This window comes from Mustela erminea, chromosome X (assembly GCF_009829155.1).
Source record: "Mustela erminea isolate mMusErm1 chromosome X, mMusErm1.Pri, whole genome shotgun sequence".
NCBI classification, from domain to species: Eukaryota; Metazoa; Chordata; class Mammalia; order Carnivora; family Mustelidae; genus Mustela; species Mustela erminea.
Window position 1 is genome coordinate 128,423,880 of NC_045635.1, and position 18,335 is coordinate 128,442,214.

General features: G+C 60.4%; 2 protein-coding genes across 3 annotated transcripts in view; one reads left to right on the forward strand and one right to left on the reverse strand.

The window, feature by feature from the left end:
* BCAP31 (B cell receptor associated protein 31) overlaps positions 1 to 2,116 on the reverse strand; it is a 32,018-nt gene extending 29,902 nt beyond the window's left edge. The window contains exon 1 of the mRNA XM_032329866.1: positions 2,097 to 2,116. The gene's annotated coding sequence lies outside the window, so the exon portion shown is untranslated. The remainder of the gene's footprint in view (positions 1 to 2,096) is intronic.
* Positions 155 to 17,602, forward strand: ABCD1 (ATP binding cassette subfamily D member 1). 2 transcript variants are annotated; one of them, XM_032329863.1, is made up of 11 exons: positions 155 to 1,519; positions 4,182 to 4,362; positions 9,511 to 9,653; positions 9,749 to 9,917; positions 10,286 to 10,380; positions 13,117 to 13,262; positions 13,661 to 13,806; positions 14,954 to 15,100; positions 15,824 to 15,908; positions 16,131 to 16,256; positions 16,404 to 17,602. In XM_032329863.1, the coding sequence occupies exons 1-11, from the start codon at positions 620 to 622 to the stop codon at positions 16,612 to 16,614; spliced, it is 2,349 nt and encodes a 782-aa protein (XP_032185754.1). In that variant the 5' UTR covers positions 155 to 619; the 3' UTR covers positions 16,615 to 17,602. The 2 variants fall into 2 exon arrangements, with proteins under 2 accessions (XP_032185754.1, XP_032185755.1); XM_032329864.1 differs by lacking the exon at positions 14,954 to 15,100 and having other exon boundaries at positions 156 to 1,519.
* Positions 17,603 to 18,335: the final 733 nt, after the last annotated feature.

The following is an 18,335-nucleotide window of genomic DNA, read 5'->3' on the forward strand; positions in this document are numbered from 1 at the left end:
GGCGGGGCCTTGGCGGGAAAGCCCGTGCCCCGCTTCTCTGGCCCGCGCGGTCCTCCCACGTCTCAGTGGTCTGGGGAAGGGGTGGGGCCCAGCCGTGGGGCGAGAACGGGGTGGGGCTCGCCGCTCCTGGGCTCCGCCTCCCGCCCCTCCTCCGCCTCCTCCCCTTCCCCTCGACTCGCCCCTGGGAAGGGGTGGGTGGTGGAGTCACTGTCGGCTTCAGCCAGGCTGCGGAGCGGACGGACGCGCCCGGTGCCCCGGGGAGGGGCGCCACCCGGAGAGGAGGAGGAGGAGGCGGAGGAGGAGGCGGTGGAGAGGAAGAGACTCCCTCTTTGCTGACACCCCCCCTCCCCCCGAGGCTCTGACCCCAGGGGCTAGGGACCTGCCAAGTTTCTCCACCTTGGCTGCGTGGAGAGGCCGCTACCCTGGAGGGTCCTGAACCCACCGCACTGGGGGCCCCAGCACCGCCCCAGTGGCCTAACGCGACCATCTCAGGGACCACTGCAAGTTTTCCAGTTGCCTAGACCAGGAGCCGGGGGTCAGAGCAACAACCCTTCCAGCCACCTGCCACGACTTCTGCCTCAGGCACCAGCCCCAGCCCTGTGCGTCCATCCCAGGTGACATGCCGGTCCTCTCCACCCCCCGGTCCTCGCGGGTGAGCACGCTGAAGCGCACAGCTCTGGTCCTGGCCCTCACGGCCTATGGAGCCCACAAAGTCTACCCTTTGGTGCGACAGTACCTGGCAGCCACCAGGGGCCCTCAGGTACCAGCCGGGGAGTCCACGCAGGAGGTGTCCGGGGCCGCAGCGGCCAAGGCCAGCGTGAACCGGGTGTTCCTGCAGCGGCTCTTGGGACTCCTGCGGCTGCTCTTTCCCAGGACCCTGTGCCGGGAGACGGGGCTGTTGGCGCTGCACTCGGCCTCCCTGGTGAGCCGGACCTTCCTGTCCGTGTACGTAGCCCGCCTGGATGGCCGGCTGGCACGCGGCATCGTGCGCAAGGACCCCCGGGCCTTCGGCTGGCAGCTCCTGCAGTGGCTCCTCATCGCCCTCCCCGCCACCTTCATCAACAGTGCCATCCGGTTCCTAGAGGGCCAGCTGGCCCTGTCCTTCCGCAGCCGTCTAGTGGCCCATGCCTACAGCCTTTACTTCTCCCAGCAGACCTACTACAGAGTCAGCAACATGGACGGGCGGCTTCGCAACCCTGACCAGTCCCTGACAGAGGACGTGGTGGCCTTTGCCGCCTCCGTGGCCCACCTCTACTCCAACCTCACCAAGCCACTCCTGGATGTTGCCGTGACCGCCTACACCCTGCTTCGCGCGGCCCGTTCCCGTGGGGCTGGCACAGCCTGGCCCTCGGCCATTGCGGGCCTCGTCGTGTTCCTCACAGCCAACGTGCTGCGGGCCTTCTCACCCAAGTTTGGCGAGCTGGTGGCCGAGGAGGCGCGGAGGAAGGGAGAGCTGCGCTACATGCACTCTCGCGTGGTGGCCAACTCCGAGGAGATCGCCTTCTATGGGGGCCACGAGGTGGGGCAGGTCGGGGTACTGGGCCCGGGGGGAGGGGGGTGGCAAATAGCCATGCACAGCGGGCAAAGCCCAGGCCTGGCTGGGGCTCCTGCCAGATGTGCAGGGAGGTCAAGAAGACGAAGACTGGGGATGGCAGGTCCTGGGGTTGCCCAGATTTGGGCTCAGAAATGGAGAAGCAGGAAGGCTGGGTGGGGACTGCCCTGGGACGGCTGCCGGCTTGCGCCAGGCCACTTCTGCTTCCTCTCCATCTCGGGGTGGTTGTCTGGGCCTCGGAGCTGCGGATCCTAGCGGTTTCCCATGCCGGAGCTCCCTGCCTGCTCCACTCCTGCCGCCAGCCGGGAGGAGGCTGCTGCCACCTGGGAGCAGGGACAGTGGGACCCAGCCTGCTGCCTGGCCCCGCGTGGGCCCCCCAGGGCTTTTGAAGGCCAGTATCTGGCCAAGCTGGTGGGCCAGGCAGGCTGGCATTATGGGCGTGACTCAGCCCAAGCGGGGCTTAACGAGCAGCGCCCAGCGCGGCGGCCACAACAGTGGCGGCCCAAAGCCTCCCCTGCCTGAGCCTGCAGGCCAACCCAGCTACCTGCTCAGCCTCCTCCACAGGCCCCCGGCCAGGGATGCCTGGCCCCGGCCGCCACGGCGGCAGGACGCACTTCCTGCCGGCCCAGCAGCCACCCTGCCCCCACCCCCCCCACCCCCCGTGGCCGCCCTTCCGCCTGGGTTCCAGGCGCGCAGCTCCCCAGCAGGCCAAGCCTGCCGGGAGCCTGGCGCTGGAAAGGTTACTGCGGGCCACTGCTCCCTTTATCTTGCCTCAGCCCCTCCCCTTCCTCGTGCCTGGGGTTGCAGCTGCCTCGGGCCCTGCTCTCTGCGACTCCAGTTTCGGTTCCCGAGGGCTTCCCAAGGGAGGGGCATAATGGTATCCACCTCCTGAAGGCCTGTCTGTCCTGTCTGTGTCAAGTGGCCTTTGTGCCCGGACCTGGTCTCACTGGCTGCTCACTGGGCAGAGGCCATGATCTTTTTTTTTTTTTTTAAAAAGGCTTGTCCCTAAACTCTGCAGAGGGGACATCCCGCGTGTAGGCCAGGCTCCAGATTAGGAGAAAACGCCTGGTGTGTAGCTACAGCCCATCTCCTCTCCCACACGTCGGACTGCAGGGCTTTGGCGGACTGCCACAGCCTTGGGTGAGGCGCCCGCAGCTACATCATCAGCCCCGGCTGGCACCCCTGCCAGCTCCCAGCACGAGCCGGGATTGCCAGGGTGCTCAGAGGAGGTGTGCTCGATTCAGGAACCAGGATTGGCTTCAGTGCAAAGCCAATCAATGGGCCAGACCTGGACAGTGGGGGCAGGACGGCCCTGGTGTATGTCCACAGCCTGTCTCTTTTGACCTCGGCTTAAGGGCTAGAAAGTGGTGTGGGGTGACGGGCCCTCGTGATTGCCTTTACTGTGCAGGCGTGTGGCTCCCCCCACTTCCACCAGCTGATGTCTCTAGGGACACTAGCCCAGGCTCCATTCGACCGGTTAGGGCGGAGGTGACTGGCTAGGGGGCAGACATCAGTGCTCTGTTCTCATTGAGATCTCGCGGAGGAGGCTTGTTCAGATTTTACTCGCATGCGCATGGGTACAAACTCTTGCTGGTTCGAGAACAAGTAGGTCAAAGCATCATTTATGAGAATCTGGTTCTCTCCTAATGACTCTGCCAGCATGGTCCAAATTGCACACGTCTGGCTACCCCCAAGCTATCTGAGCTTGGGCAGGTCCCTTTGCCTCTTGGGCTTTGGTGTCCCCAGTACAGTGGACATGAGAGTACACATAACTGTTGTAGGTGATGAAAGTCAAGTGGAAAGTCAGGTGTGAAAGTACTTGGCAGAGGAGATGGTGCCATGCTGGGCAGCTGTGCTCAGCTGGGGATTGGAGGCAGGGCTGGGGCATGCCCCCCCTGCCACAAGTAACGAGCCAAGAAACCCCCAACCTAATGGCCACCTTGCCATGACCCAGTTCCTGGCGCCTCCGGTGTGCCTTCCATTCCCTTTGGCGCCCCCTCATCCGGACCCCATGGGCGCCCCTTTGCCCAGCCGTGGGCAGCCTGAGGTCACGGGTGGTGTGGCCAGTGCAGGAATGGGGAGGCAAGGGCAGGGCTGGCTTGGGAGCCTGCCCGCCAGGTTTCTGTGGGAGATCGCGGCATATGCTCCTCATCCAGGGGAACCTTGAGCAGGTTGGGGAGGCGAGGTCAAAGTAGACACTCTGGAACCGACTTCCTCAAAACCAAGTACTGCCTTTTGCTTTCCTGTGCTGCCCTTTGCTTAGCTCAAGCTAGTACCCACCCCACCCACCCCCCAGCATTTGCCCAAGGATGTCCGGGAGCTCCGCAGGGCAAAGAGAGGGGCACGGTAAGTGTCCCGACTAGAGAGGTGCGGTGGAAGGAAGGGATGGTGGGGGTGGGGAGTCCCTTCTGCGTCGTGACGGTCCCCTGGTACTATGATGTCAGGCAGTCCCGAACTTTGACAGCCGGCCTCCGTGTAATATGGCCCGGTCGTTACCCTCAGCCCTGGACCTTGTCCTGGCCGTCCAATAGCATGGCATGTATGAGTGGTGCTTCGAGCTTCTCGTGGCCTCCATGGGAGCTACCACGAAGCCCCATGGTCTCTCACTGTCCCCCCCGGGCCCCCACAGGTGGAGCTAGCCCTCCTGCAGCAGTCCTACCAGGGCCTGGCTTCGCAGATTCACCTCATCCTGCTGGAGCGCCTGTGGTACATCACGCTGGAGCAGTTCCTCATGAAGTACGTGTGGAGCGCCTCGGGCCTGCTCATGGTGGCCGTGCCTATCATCACGGCCACCGGCTATGCAGAGTCAGGTGAGAGCCCGACTGCCACGGGGCGAAGCCCTCTCCTGTCCCCTCCCCCCACCCCCCACCCCCCGGCCCGGGTCACTAACTGCTGGGCTTGGGGAACCCCAGAGCCCAGCCGACCCACCTGCCCCTTCTGCTGGGGCCCTGAGGTCCAGCCAGTATCCCGAGCTCAGCAAGGGTCACGCTCCCTTGCTTGTCACTTTGGCTGGTGGGTCATGGGGCTTCCCGTCTCGTCCTCCTGCAATCTTCCCGTCCCCGCCCTCTGAAAGGTTAACACACGTCCTCGGGCAGAATCGCTGTTAATATGGAGCTCCTCCCCCACCTAGCCCTGAGAACATTCTAGGGACCAGCCCTGCTGGTGTCTGGTGGAGCTCAGCGTCAAATTTGCTTTCCTGTTGTTTATATTGCCTGGCTGTTGCTTTATCGGGTCCATGTGTGTCTAAATTTACCCCTGTGGTTACCGATTTCTTGGCTCACCAGTCCTTTTCCACAGCCCAGTTAGTTACCTTCTTACAGATAGAGATCTTCTGGAAGTTCTTTCTGCAAGACTTTTCGTCATGGGAACACGGAGACTATTTTGTTGTCGGAACCATCTTTATTTTACTCTTTTCTCAGACTAAAGTGTAGTTGGGTGTGGAAGCCGAGGCAGGCAGTTACCTTCTCTCAGCCCCTCGACAATAATTGTCTCTGTTGGACAATCTGTCATTAGAATCTGTGTCCCTCTGGTCACTTTTCGACTTTTCTTCTCTGGCATCCTGCGGTTAACCTACGAAGTGTTTGCCAGTCAGTTTCTGTTTGTCCTGCTTGAGATTTGTTGTATGGCCTTCATGTGTTCAGATTTTCCAACATTCTGGAAAATTCTCCACTGATCTTTTATGCTCGCTCATCCATGAGTTTTCTTTTCAGCTGCATCTGATTTGTTGTTTTTATTTTAAGTTCTAAATTTCAGTGACTATTTCTATGACTTCCATTTGCTTCCCTTTCACACAGAAATGTGAAAACAGACATTTTTCTTTTCAGATAGAAACTTTAAACTGTTTTCGTGTCTGATTTTCTCATCGTTTGGACTGCTCCTTTGTACATTCCGTGGTCTCTGTCTCTCTCCAGCTATTTGATTATCAGAATTCTCGGGAATCTAGGCTGTATCTTCTGTCCGCTGCTCTTCGCTCACGGTGAACTGGTTCCCTGTGGGTTTTGCAACCATACTCCCATGGGAACCCTGAGTGGCCTAACCCGAGGGGTCATTCCCCAGCGCGGTCTGTATTTGCTTTTGTTGGGGGTGCCACACATGCCCGCGCAGGTAATTAACCACTTGAAGGCCATTTTACCTTAGCTTCTCAGCTTGGGGAAAAGGGGTTCCTGAACTTGGAGGCGGTATTAATTTGAACTCCAGACACATAATTATAGATTCTTAGAGAAGACCTTTTGTTTCGAGCACCTGGAGGGCCGGCAGCATAAGAGAAATTTCCGTCTTCTCTCATCTCTGGAGACTTCACGGGAGCACCTAATGGCTGCCTTCTCTCTGTGTTCCTGAAATTTCCCTTCCTTTCCTTGGAGCACAGCTCTGCTTGAAAAGGTGTTACACTTCGGGGTACCTGGTTAGCTCAGTTTGTGGAGTGTGCGACTCTTGATCTCCAGGTTGTGAGTTGGGAGCCCCATGTTTGGTATAAAGGTTACTTTAAAAAAAATTTTTTTTTAATAAAAAAACTAAAGGTGTTATATTCTATGCAATTTGGTAGTAAGAGGGTTTTCTATTTCTTAAGACTTATTTGAGAGAGAGAGAGAGAGCGCACACACACGCGCACGCAAGTGGGGAGCAGCAGAGGGAGAGGGGGAAGCAGGCTCCCCGCTGAGCAAGGAGCCCAGTGTGGGACTCCATCCCAGGCCCCCGGGATCATGACCCGAGCCAAAGGGAGACGCTTAACTGACTGAGCCACCCAGGCGCTCAGCAAGAGGGTTTTCGACTGCATATGAGAGAGAGCCTGACTTGTTTCAGAGCTGAAGTCTTTGACTCTCTCTGTATTTGTGTCTCTACCTTGGGGCTTCTGTACCGTCGGCTCTCCTTCTCTGGGGAAGGACCTCATTGGAGGGGGCTTATTACTTTCCACCACAAAAGCCTTTCAGAAAGGGTGGCCTGGACTTAGATCCAGGTACCAGACCCAGTCGGCACCCCCGGCCTGGAGCGAGGGCAAATCCACCCACGACAAAACTGACCTGCCACTACTCTCCCCCATCGCTGGCGTTGGAGCCCATCTCATCCCCAAGGCCCCTCCTTCCTGTGAAAGCCTAGGACTTTCTGGACCCTCTGCTCCACCAGACTTTGTGGGCAATTCAAAGAAGCATGAGTTCTTGTCCCTGGCCTTGTGGCCCCTTATAGTTAGTTACTGTAAAAATGTGAAACACTCCAGCCTGCCTTGCTCACTCCACTGTCTTACTGGCCTCCTTGCTCTTCCCCTGAAGCAAGGCTTCTGCCCCCGGGCCTTAGCAAGTGCTGCTCGCTTTGCTGGGAACACTCTTTGCTCTGATGAGACCGCCATCCTCTTCCCCGTCCCCGCCTCGCTGCTCTCCCAACGCCCAACGCCCAACGCCCAACGGCCCATCTGGTCCACTTCCCCATTTCGTCTCTTGTCGCTCTGCCACTTTAGGCTGCTGTGCTCAGTGGAGGCAAGGATTTTCGTTTGTTTTGTCCTTGCTATATCCCCGGGACCCGGAGGCTCGTGAGGGCTCTGGGTGCTTCGAGGAAGCTGAGAGCCCGGGGGACCTACGGGAGCAGGCAGACATTGACCAACTGGGGAAAATTTAGGTCCCTGTGCCCTTCTGGCCTGCTAGAGCTGCAAGGCTGGAAGGCCCAGAGGAAGGATGGCCTTGCTCTGACCAGCTGCCTGGTGTCCTGCCTCCAGGCGCTGGTCTTGGCTGCCCAAGCCTCCGAGGGAACCTACAGAGGGTGATCAGTTCTGTCTCCAGGGGGTGCCAGCTGGTGCCAGCATGCCCCCCAGCAACTGCAAACCCTTTCCCTTTGTGCGTATCCGCTGTCAGGCTTTTAGGACATTCAGGGAGGATAGCTTATGCCTCCCCTGCCTGTTGGGGGCTCTGTCCCTGGGGGCATGGTGGAAGGGCAGGCTCAAGACCATAGACTGCCAGGATTAGTCACCACCCCCCGCCCCCGCTGCCCTGTCCTCTTCCGGAGATTCCTGGGCCAGGCCCAAGAAAAGGCAGTGCGGGGCAGTCAGGCCATCCATCCCATGCCTTTTCCACTGGCTACTGCCCTGGAAGCCATATGCCCTGAGCTGGCTCCCTGCCCCTTCCCACCCCACCTCTGCCGTCATATCCCTAAGGCTTCCACCTCAAAGTGACATAGGCCCCTGGAGAGAGTCCTTGGGCCTTTCACGGGACCTTCCTTCCTACCGCTTTGGCCCCAGGAGGCTCAGCTTCCCCCGAGTACCCCAGTGGGCACTGCTCACTCTCCCACACTTCAGGACCCTCAGAGTCCGCCGCCCCCTTGCTCCCCATCACCTTTTCCAGAACATTCCTTGTGTAAAAGCCCTGCCTTCCTGGGAACTCTAAGGGTCGTGGGAGTTAAAACCACTGACAGAAGATGACTGACGTGAGCAGCCACAGGGTCTAGACTGAAACAGAAAAGGAGGTCGGGAGAGAAAAAAAGGCTCCCAAAGAGAAACAGGGACATCAGGGATGGCCGATCTCAGAAAGGCCACAGAATACAGTGTCGAGGGAGAAATGGGGGTAGCACTGGAGGTCCAAAAGGGACATTCATGTTGGAAAGCATCAGGGGTCCAACAGCTCTGGGCATTGCACGGTGAGGAGCAGGTGTGGCCGAGAGGTGCTGCCGTCGTTAGTAGAGGGCACCAAGCGAGGGCAGTTCAGGGGAAAGGAGCTGGTGGCGCCGACAAAGAAAGCCCGCTGCCTCGTGGGTCATTTCCTCATCCAGATCATTGAGATGTAAAAAACATCCCATACAATTGAGACTTTTAAAGTGTATGATTAGGTGGTTTTTAACATATCAGTGAAATTGTACGACCATCACCACTAAGTCCAAAACGTCGTCATCACCCCAAAAAGAAACCCTGGACTCATTAGCGGTCACGCTCTCCGCAGCACTCCCCGGCCCAGCCCCCACTCTTCTTTCTGTTGCTTCGGATCAGCCCCCTGTGGGCCCTTCCGTGAATGGAATCGCCCAATCTACAGCCATCGGTGCTGGCCTTCTCTTACTTTGCCTCACGTTTTCAAGGGTCATTCACGTTGTAGGTTGAATCGGCCCTTCACAGCCAAATTATCCACACGTGCCAGTTTCCTGAGCTGTCCATCCACTGATGGACACTTGGGCCGTTTATGCATTTGGTTGGTGACGAATCGTGCTGCCATGATCATTTGTGTACGGGTTTTCGTGTGAACGTGCATTTTTTGTTTCTCGCGGATGCATACCCAGGAACAGAATGGCTGGGGCCCATGGTAACTCTTTGTGGAACTTTCTGAGGAACCAGCAGACTGGTGTCCACATGGGCTGCGCCATTCTGCAACACCAGCCATCCTCGTGGGCGGGAAGAAGTAGTAGCTCATTGTGGTTTTGATTTATGTTTCCCTGATGACCAAAAATGTTGAGCGCCTTTTCATGTGCTTGCTGGCCACTTGGTGATCTAGGAAATACCATAGAATTTTCTCTTCACATCCTTTGCCCATGGTTTCCTTGGGTTTTCTTTGTTGTTAAATGGAAAAAGTTTTTTTTTTTTTTTTTACATATTCTGGATATGAGACCCTTATTGGACACGTGATTTGCAGGTGTTTTTTCCCAACCTGTAGGTTGTCTTTTTGCTTTTTGCATGGTTCCCTTGGGTGCCTGAAAAGTTGTAATTTTGGTGAAGCTCATTTACTGTTTTTCTTTTGTTGCCTGTGCCTTCGGTGTCGTATCTAAGGAGCCATACATAATCCCAGCTCAGAAAGACTTATGGCTGCTCTTTTCCCAGAGTTTTCTAGTCTAAGCTCTCACGAGAGTTAGTTTTTGTAGGTGGTGTGAGGTAGGGTGTCTTCTGCAAGCGGATGCCCAGCTGTCCCAGCACTGTCTGCCGAAGAGACTCTCCCTTCCCCTCGTGAGTCCGTTTTGATCTTCCACGGCCCCCTCCTTGCCACTGTGCTCTGCAGACCCCGAGGCAGTGAAGAAGGCGGCCTTGCAGATGAAGGAGGAGGAGCTCGTGAGCGAGCGCACAGAAGCCTTCACCATCGCCCGCAACCTCCTCACAGCCGCTGCAGATGCCATCGAGCGGATCATATCATCCTACAAGGAGGCAAGCCCCCCCCAGCTCAGCGCCGCCCCCTCCCACCGTGCCTGTCCCCTGTCCCCCAGCTGGCAGCATCTGAGCCAGGGTCACCCTGCCCGCAGGTGACGGAGCTGGCCGGCTACACAGCCCGAGTACACGAGATGTTCCAGGTGTTTGAAGATGTCCAGCACTGCCGTTTCAAGAGGCCCGGGGAGCTGGAGGACACTCAGGCGGGGCCCGGGGCTGTGGCGAGGCCTGGAGTCCGCGTAGAGGGGCCCCTGCAAATCCGAGGTAAGGGCACAAAAGAAAGAGATGCAGTCCCTGAGTAGAGGGGCTCACTGTCCGATGTGGGCAGCAACGGAAACTTCCAGACCACAGCAGGGGCCAGGGTTCTGTGGAAGAGGGGCCCAGGCATCCAAGCCTCCATTACAGGAGTGCCAGGAACAGTGGGTTTTACAGAGTAAGGGTGGACATTGACATTGCCCCCCCCAACCCGAGTGCGGCACCAGACACTGTTCAGGGATAGTCTCATGGAAGCCCCACCATATTCCCCGGGGAGCCCCCGGACCCGCACGCAGGCGGGGTGGGGGCGCGTGGAACCCACAAGAAGGCAGGGGTGCTGCTGCTCCCTCCGTTCGTCCATTGCATTCTCTCTCCAGGCCAAGTGGTAGACGTGGAACAAGGAATTATTTGTGAGAACATCCCCATCATCACGCCCACGGGAGAGGTGGTGGTGGCCAGCCTCAACATCAGGGTAGGTCAAGGGGGCGGGGTGGGGCGTGGTTTGCCTGACCCAGGAGTGCTGGCAGCCCCCGGCTGAACTCCAGGGCCTGGGGCTTGGCCTTCTGCATCTGCGAGCCGCGAGCCCCGCCCCCCGCCTTTGGTGTCCAGCCTACTGGGCCTGCGTATGTTGTCATTCCCAAGATCCCCTTGGCAGGTAGGCTAAGGTCCAGGCGAAACACCTAGAAGGCTCTGACTGTGAGTTCTGTCGCCATGCAGTCATGAAAGTGGCAATTACCAGGAGTGGCCAAAGGTCGCCCAAGGGCTCCTGGCCCTGGCCCTATCATTGCCACCTCCCACCCCAATCCCTGAGAAGCCCAGGACCTGGGGACTCCGTTTCAACTCCAGTGACCTGAGCTTAAGGCCCCACCCATCTGCTTCAAGAAGCCCCCAGTGTAGGTGTGCGCTGGGTACCCCTGGCCCCTGGGAGGGCCCTCAGCCTCTACAGAGGCCGTCTGTGAAAAGCGAGTCCTAGTGGCCAACCCCACCAGTCACCTGGGTCCCTAGCCAGAGCTTCAGACAGGGTCAGGGAGTGGTAGAATGAAGGCGGGACCTGTGGGGGTGGGGTCAGTGCCAGAAACAAGATGGAGTCATTCATTCATCCCCAGGCCGGGCCCTGGAAACCAGGATAAGCTGGAAGGGCACTGCCCTCAGGAAGGCCCCACACTGGGTCACCTCAAGTATTGCAGATGTCCCCAGTTAGCTGCCCAGGATCCTGTAGGGGCCACAGGAAGGGTGGTCCTGTGTGTGAGGTGAGTAGAGGTCACCTAAAGCTTACCCCAGGAGCCTCAGGGTGGATGGGCCGCAGGAGGAAGAGGGCCTCTCCCAGTGGACAGGCAGACGACAGGCACTGAAGGGGCAGGAGCACAGAGCTGGGGGACTTTGGGGCGTCATGTTCCTGGCTGCAGAGCCCAGTCACTTGGAGTCACAGCTGGGCAGGGAGTTACGGGGAAGAGGCAGGTGGGGGTTTTGGGCCTGGTAGTGCTAGTGGAGGCTCCTTTCCTTGATCTGCTGGAGGGGCCCTGAGAGCCAGTTGGAGGCCGGGCACATTTCGTTATCCCAAGCAGCACGGGACAGTGGTATCATCTCTGTTGTCCCTGGCCGTGGTCACTCCTGGGGTGTGGCAGGGAGCCACAAATGCCTGGCTTTTCCAAGGCAAACAACTGCCCCTGCAGGCCCAGTGACAGCCAAGTAGGCAAAGGGCAGGGGCCCTGGCTTGGCAGGGCGCAGCTGGCAAGGGAGCAAGACCAGGTGAGGAGGGGTGACTGGGACAAGAGTGGGGATGGGAGGCCAGGTGGAAGCCAGGTGGAAGCCAGGTGGAAGCCAGGTGGAAGCCAGGCTCTGGGGCTGGGAGGAGCGGTTCCCAGGCAGCGGGGCAAGAAGGATGGCAGAAGAGGGAGAGGCCCAGGGAGGGGCCCAGGGAGACTCCAGGGTGCTGACTGGGGGAGAGCCAGGCCTGACACACTGGCCCCTGCACATGGATCGTGGAGGAGGGAGGCCCAGTCTCCCCACCCCCGGACCTGTGAGGGCATTTATGGTCTATCAGGACCACAAAGGGAGGGGCTGGGGCAGCAGGAGTGGCTTCTCTCCGGGTTCTGGAGGCCAGAGGCCGGATCGGGGGGCTGTGGAAGGGTCTGCTCCAGGCCTCCCCCAGTTTGGGTGCTTTACTGGCCATCAGTGGAGTTCTGGGCTTCCAGAAGCCTCGTGTCAGGCTCTGCCCTCCTCTTCGCATGGCCTTCCCCCCATGTGCATGTCTCTGGGTCCAAATGATCCCTTTTACTAAGGATGCCAGTCACACTGGATTATGGGCCCCCCCACTCCAGGCTGACCTCATCTAAATTTAACTAATTATATTTGCAAAGTGTCTTTTTCTAAATAAGATCACATTCTCAGGTCTTGGGGGTTAGGACTCCAATGTGTGTCCCAGGGGGCACCGCTCTGTCCATAACACGGTCTCACTCAGACCTCTTGGGGACTGCACAGCAGTGTTCCTGCTAGGTCACACTGCGAGAGAGCAGAGCTCAACATGGCGATGGGGGGGCAGGGGTTGCGCCCCAGGGGTCCTGCCACCTGACCCCCTCCTTTCTGCACACTCCCTGCCCCCAGCTCAGCTGGCCTCTTTCCCCCAGCAGGCATTTCCTTAAGACCAGCAGGCACCACATAATGGGCTAACTGGGCATCCTGAGCTGCTTGTTGCTGAACCCCGGGGTCCCAGAGGCATCTGCCCAGTGCCCTAGCACCCGCAGAGACAGTGAGGCCTACAGGGGCAGCAGTTTGGCAGGGCATTAGGGACAGAGTTGGAGGTTTCTTCTGTGCCCCTAGAACTTGAAAGGAAGCACCTTTCCCGGGACAGTTCCTCAAGGGAAAGCAGCTCTGCTGGGGAAGCGAAGACACGGGAACTGTCCTGGTTAGTCCAAGAGAGGCAGGACGGCAGGGAAAGAGGGTGACAGTGGCTCTCTGGGGCCTTCCTCGTGCTGGCCCCATGCTCTGTGGTGCATGTCAGGGGCTGGGGGGCAGGCCAGGACCCAGAACAGGTGTGTGGTTAGGGCCCTGGCTCCTGGACCTCACCTTCAGGCCCCACTGCCCCTCAGTGAGGGGCTGAGAGCAGCCCACCTGGCAGCCCGGGCACGGACCCCAGCATGGGGCCCAGCGGAGAGGAGGGAGGTGGGCATGGCCCCCCAGGTACCAGCGCAGCTGCCGCTCCCCGCAGGTGGAAGAGGGCATGCACCTGCTCATCACGGGCCCCAACGGCTGCGGCAAGAGCTCTCTCTTCCGGATCCTTGGCGGCCTCTGGCCCACGTACGGCGGCGTGCTCTACAAGCCCCCGCCGCAACGCATGTTCTACATCCCCCAGAGGTGAGGGGAGGAGGGGAGCCCTGCCTCTACCCCTTCCCACCTGGGGCACCTGCCCCCGCCAGAGCCCGAGGGGCCACGCCTCCTCCCCCTGCCCGCCCCCCAGCCGTGGCCCTACTCGTCCGTGTGGTGCGCATGCGCCCCCGGTGGAGCGGTGTGGGTGTGTGTTGGTGCATGTGCATGAGCGTGTCTGAGGTGCGCACGCACCCGTACGTGTGGGGGGTGGGGGGCGTAGCGTGTGTGCAGTGCGTGGTGTGTGTGCAGGGGGGCAGGTGGCAGGGATCCGCGGGCCTTGAGCGCACCCCATGCCCGGCTCCCGGCCAGAAACCGAGCCCGCCCAGGCGCAAGGGGTCGGGAGGCAGGGCCAGGCCTGCCCGTCCTGACAGGCGGCGCACCCGCAGGCCCTACATGCCGGTGGGCTCCTTGAGGGATCAGGTCATCTACCCAGACTCTGTGGAGGACATGCGAAGGAAAGGCTATTCAGAGCGGCACCTGGAAGCCATCCTGGACATCGTGCACCTGAACCACATCCTGCAGCGGGAAGGAGGTAGGGAGGACGTGACACATGTCACTGGTCGGCGCCGGAGAGGGAGCTGTCCGTCGGTTGCCTTCTGTTCCGAGACTCAGCTGGGGAGCCGCTGCCACCCCCACCCCCGACTCCCTCTTGGTCCCTGAGGGATGAAGAGAATTCCGACATCCAGGAGTCCAGAGAGCTAGGCGCCCTGGAAAGCGCCACCCATTAGGGTGCCCCAGAGCTCACTGGGCAAGGCAGGCCCGGCACAGCAGGAGGCATCCAGCGGGGGACGGGGTAGGCGCTCACTTTCCGCTCTGGACACCCTCTCCAGGCTCTGGGGCTCAGTGGCCGGGAGGGCCCTGTGGGCCAGGTGGGGAGCCCTGGCTTTCCCTGACTGTGAAGGAAGCCTTTGGAAGGCTCTAGGCAGGGAAGTGACGGGTTCGTGTCTCATTTTAACAAGAGGACAGACCCAGGCGTGAGCCAGTCAGCTGCAGAGGTGAGCCCAGGGTGTGTGTGCAGAGGGCCTCTAACGCAGGAGGCAGGAGAGAGCCGGAGGGGGCACGTGGGTTTCTGGCTTGAGCCTGGGAGGTGCCATCCCCTGGGAAGGAGACTGCAGGACTGGAGGGACAGGCCGGTAGCAAGAGAAGGCATTGATCAGGGCTTGTCAGCTGTGTCCACAAATGCTCGCTGTGCCCAGAATGGGGGAGGAGGGGAGGGCAGCCCGGGTGCAGGGGGGATCCAAGGTGAGGCTGCGCTCAATTTTTTTAGTGAGATCGGAAAAGCAGGGTTCCGCTTCCCGCCTCCATCACTAGGGGACGCTTGACCAGGCACCCTGTGCCCAGGAGCGCACCCCCTCCCACGCCTGTCTTCACGGGCACCCTGAGTGCCTGTTAGCATTGAGTTCAGCTGGGAGTAACAGAACCCCGTCCCCCCAACACTGGCTCAGATCATTCACGAGTTTATCTTCCTGTGACATCGAAGTCGTGAGGAAAGCAGGCGACGATCGACGGAGGCAGCCTCGCTCTGTGAAGGCCCCTCAGGTTGCTCAGCTCTCTGTGGCCTCCTTTCCCGAAGTCACCTCATGATCTAAGACGGCTCCTCGGGCTGTCACATCGCACCCCAGGCCATGGGATGGAGAAAGGGGGAAAAACCAAGGGTACCTGCCATCTCTCTTTTGAAGAAAGTTCCAGAAGCTGGCGCATGTGTAACATACTGAAATTGTATTGGCCAGAATTCGGTTCCATGGTGATACCTCACCTCAAGACAAGCTACAGAGTACAGCCTTTTTGGCAGGGAACTTCCAGTCCCGTGGGAAGACAGAGTAGAGGTAGGATGCAAGGAGTCGTCTCTGCTCAGACCAGGCAGTGACACAGACACCTGGTCCCTGCGGGCGAGAAGCCTTCTGGGGAGACCCCATCGGCCATCCCTGGGGCCCTGCCACACCCGCCGCTGCCCGTGGATGGACGCGCTGGCTGGCTCTCGGGTCTGGCGAGCATCTTGGGGCTGCCGCAGCTCAGCCATCCCAGCTGAGCAGCTCCGCCACCTGAAGTGTGCCACTTCCCCATGCGAGGAGTCAGCAGGGTCGGTCCCCTCTGAGGGCCGTGGGGCGTGGAGCCACCCCAGGCCTGGCTGTCTTCTCCCTGTGTCTTCCCGTGGCCTTCCCTCTGTGCGTGTCTGTTTCCAGTTTTCCCCTTTACATGGGGACGTGGTCCTGGGGGACGGGGCCCCCCTCATGACCTCGTGACAACTGTCCCTTCTGTAAAGCCCGTGTCTGCAAGTAAGGCCATGTTCTGTGGTCCCAGGCCTCAGGATGCCCATGTGTCTTTTGTTGGAGGGGCCACAATTCTGCTTGCAAGTCAAGATCAAGATCACCTCCAGATAGATAAGCGTCCAGGGTGCGTGGACCCAGCCTTCTCCAGGGTCCAATAGGTCCCCGTGTCCCGCTCTCACTGGTCTCTTCAGGCCCTCCTGCTGGGCCTGGGTCTGGGCCCCCTGCAGGTGCAGCCCCAGCCCTCGCTGAAGCCCACCGAAGCCCTTTGCCCCTACCTAGGTTGGGAGGCTGTGTGCGACTGGAAGGATGTGCTGTCGGGGGGGGAGAAGCAGAGAATCGGCATGGCCCGCATGTTCTACCACAGGTGAGCTGGGGGCCCCCAGGAGGCCGAGTGGGACAGCCAGGTGCCCTATGGCCCTTAGGGGGCCTCACCCCGGCTTGGGCCCAGCCAGCACTGGGCAGAAAAAGCAGAATCAGTGCGCTGATAGGGGTTCCCACAGTGGGCGGTGGGGGTGGGGCGGCAGGCCAAGGCTTCTGTGAAGGAGAGTACACAACCCTAGCACCTTTGCCCCCCACATGCGCCCAGGCCCAAGTACGCCCTCCTGGACGAGTGCACCAGCGCTGTGAGCATTGACGTAGAAGGCAAGATCTTCCAGGCGGCCAAGGACGCTGGCATTGCCCTGCTCTCCATCACCCACCGGCCCTCCCTATGGTAGGTGCCCTCCCTTCCCGCCCGGAGTTGAGAGGAGGGAGCACCCCACCTGCTGGGTGGCTGGGGCGTGGCGGGAGTAGGGGGGAGGCTGGGCTGAGTCTCCAGGTCTCCATCTGAGCAGCCTCTGCTCCTCCACCCCCGGCCTAGGAAGTACCACACGCACTTGCTACAGTTTGACGGGGAGGGGGGCTGGAAGTTCGAGAAGCTGGACTCTGCTGCCCGCCTGAGCCTGACCGAGGAGAAGCAGCGGCTTGAGCAGCAGCTGGCGGGCGTTCCCAAGATGCAGCGGCGCCTCCAGGAGCTCTGTCAGATCCTGGGCCAAGGCCCCGGGGTCCTCCAGGGTGCTCCTCTCCCTTGAGCCCTGGGATCACATGAAGGAAACAGCCTCACTCGCCCACCCACCCCTGCGCCTGGCACGGCACTGCCGCAGGCCTACCCTGCATGCCTTTCCCTCGCAGGCCTCCTGGCGGTGGGCCTGCCCTGTCCAGAGGACTGCCAGCAAAACCACGTGCCTCTCGGGGGGCGGGGGGAGGCTTCCCTGGGTGGGGCAGGTGGTCCTTTCTTCTCTTCCAGGAGGGGTGAGGGGTGGAGTGGAGCCCCCCAGCTCGCACCACCAGCCCAGTCTGTGCAGAGCCTTGCATGGGGGGGGCTCTGCTGTCCTGACGCCCTAGTCCCCCTTATTCCCTTCAGTCCCTGGAGACCCCACGTGGCTACCACCCAAACGGCCCACCAAGGCTCCCACCCTGTGGGACCCCCCTTCCCACTGTAGAAACGACCAGGCAGGACCCGCGGGCAGGCCACTTGGGTGCCCCCGCTCTTCCGCCAGTTGTCTCCAGGAGCCCGCGGGAGAAAGGGCTGCACAGCATTTCTTAGCGAGCCGTGGTAAGAATGTAGCCCCTGCCCGCTTGGCCCCCGGCCTTCTCTCCTTCCACAAGCTAATTTATTCGGTTCCTGTTTGGAGCCATCTCGATTGCCAATAGGAGCACCCTGCCAGCAAGGGAGAGGCGGCCCGGGGCCCTGGTCCTCCCACGGGCGGCCTTGCCCTTGAGCCAATCCCTGGCAGCCTGTGGCCCCGCCAGCCTACACTGCCAGCCACCTCCGTGGGGTGGGGGGAGGTACAGGTCCACCAAAGGGGGAAGCGGGCGCTAGGGCTGCCGGGCATGAGGGCACCTGTGTGCCCAGCTTAGTGCCAAAGAGGGGTCAGCCAGGGGAGCTGTCTCTGCAAAGCCAGCCCCCACCCACGAGGGAGACCCCACCACAGCCACCGCATGTGCCTTTCCAGGTCCTCAGCCCTCTGGCCGGGGAGCACCCCTCGACCCCTCAGTAAAAGCCTCCTGTGGAAAGTGCGGTCCTGCCTCCAGCCTCTCTGTCTGGCAGGGCTGGGGGGGGGGAATGGGGAGGGGCAGCAGGTGGCCTGGGGCGGAAGGAGTAACCTCAGCCCCTGCCCCCACCCAAAGACAAGTCAGCATATTCTCCAGCCCACGGTGGGGAGGCAGATTTAACAACATCTCATGAAAACATTGGCTGAGTGCAGTTAGGACTCGGGACCAATCCTGGGCCCAGTCCCTGCTGCGGAGAGCCACCGTGGGGCGAGCAGCAGAGTGGGCTGGGGGACAGGCCCAGAGAAGCAGGAGTCCCGACCCCATGGGGCAAAGGGAAGCAGGGAAGAAGGAGTTCTAGACCTTCTTGGAAGAGGGACCGCTGGCACAAAAGCCCAGGGGCCCATCAGGAGCGAGACCCAAGTCATCAGTGTGGTGCAGAAGGCAGAGGAAGGGAAGGGCTGGGCTGGGCCAGGGAGCCGGGACTGGCTTCGGAGGCAAGGAGAAGCTGCCGAAGGGTGCTGGGCAGGATGGAAACAGCACGCAGTCACGCCTGGGGCCGCCGGTGTGGAGGACGGTTTGCAGGGAGGCGAGAGCGCGCAGCTCGGTCCTCACTCGTCTGCTGGTGGAAAGGGAGACGGAGCAGCCGCTGTGAAGGCTACGTGTGCGGTCCCCACAGGAGCCAGCACTCCACTCCTGGGCTTAAACCCAAAACTGAAAACAGGTGTTCAACCAAAAACTTAGATGTGAATGTACATAG

Coding starts and splice junctions, on each gene's coding strand:
- ABCD1 (XM_032329863.1), top strand. CDS start 620: ATGCCGGTCCTCTCCACCCCCCGGTCCTCGCGGGTGAGCACGCTGAAG. Junction 9,654..9,748: donor TCATATCATCCTACAAGGAG/GCAAGCCCCCCC, acceptor CCCTGCCCGCAG/GTGACGGAGCTGGCCGGCTA. Junction 13,263..13,660: donor ATGTTCTACATCCCCCAGAG/GTGAGGGGAGGA, acceptor GCGCACCCGCAG/GCCCTACATGCCGGTGGGCT.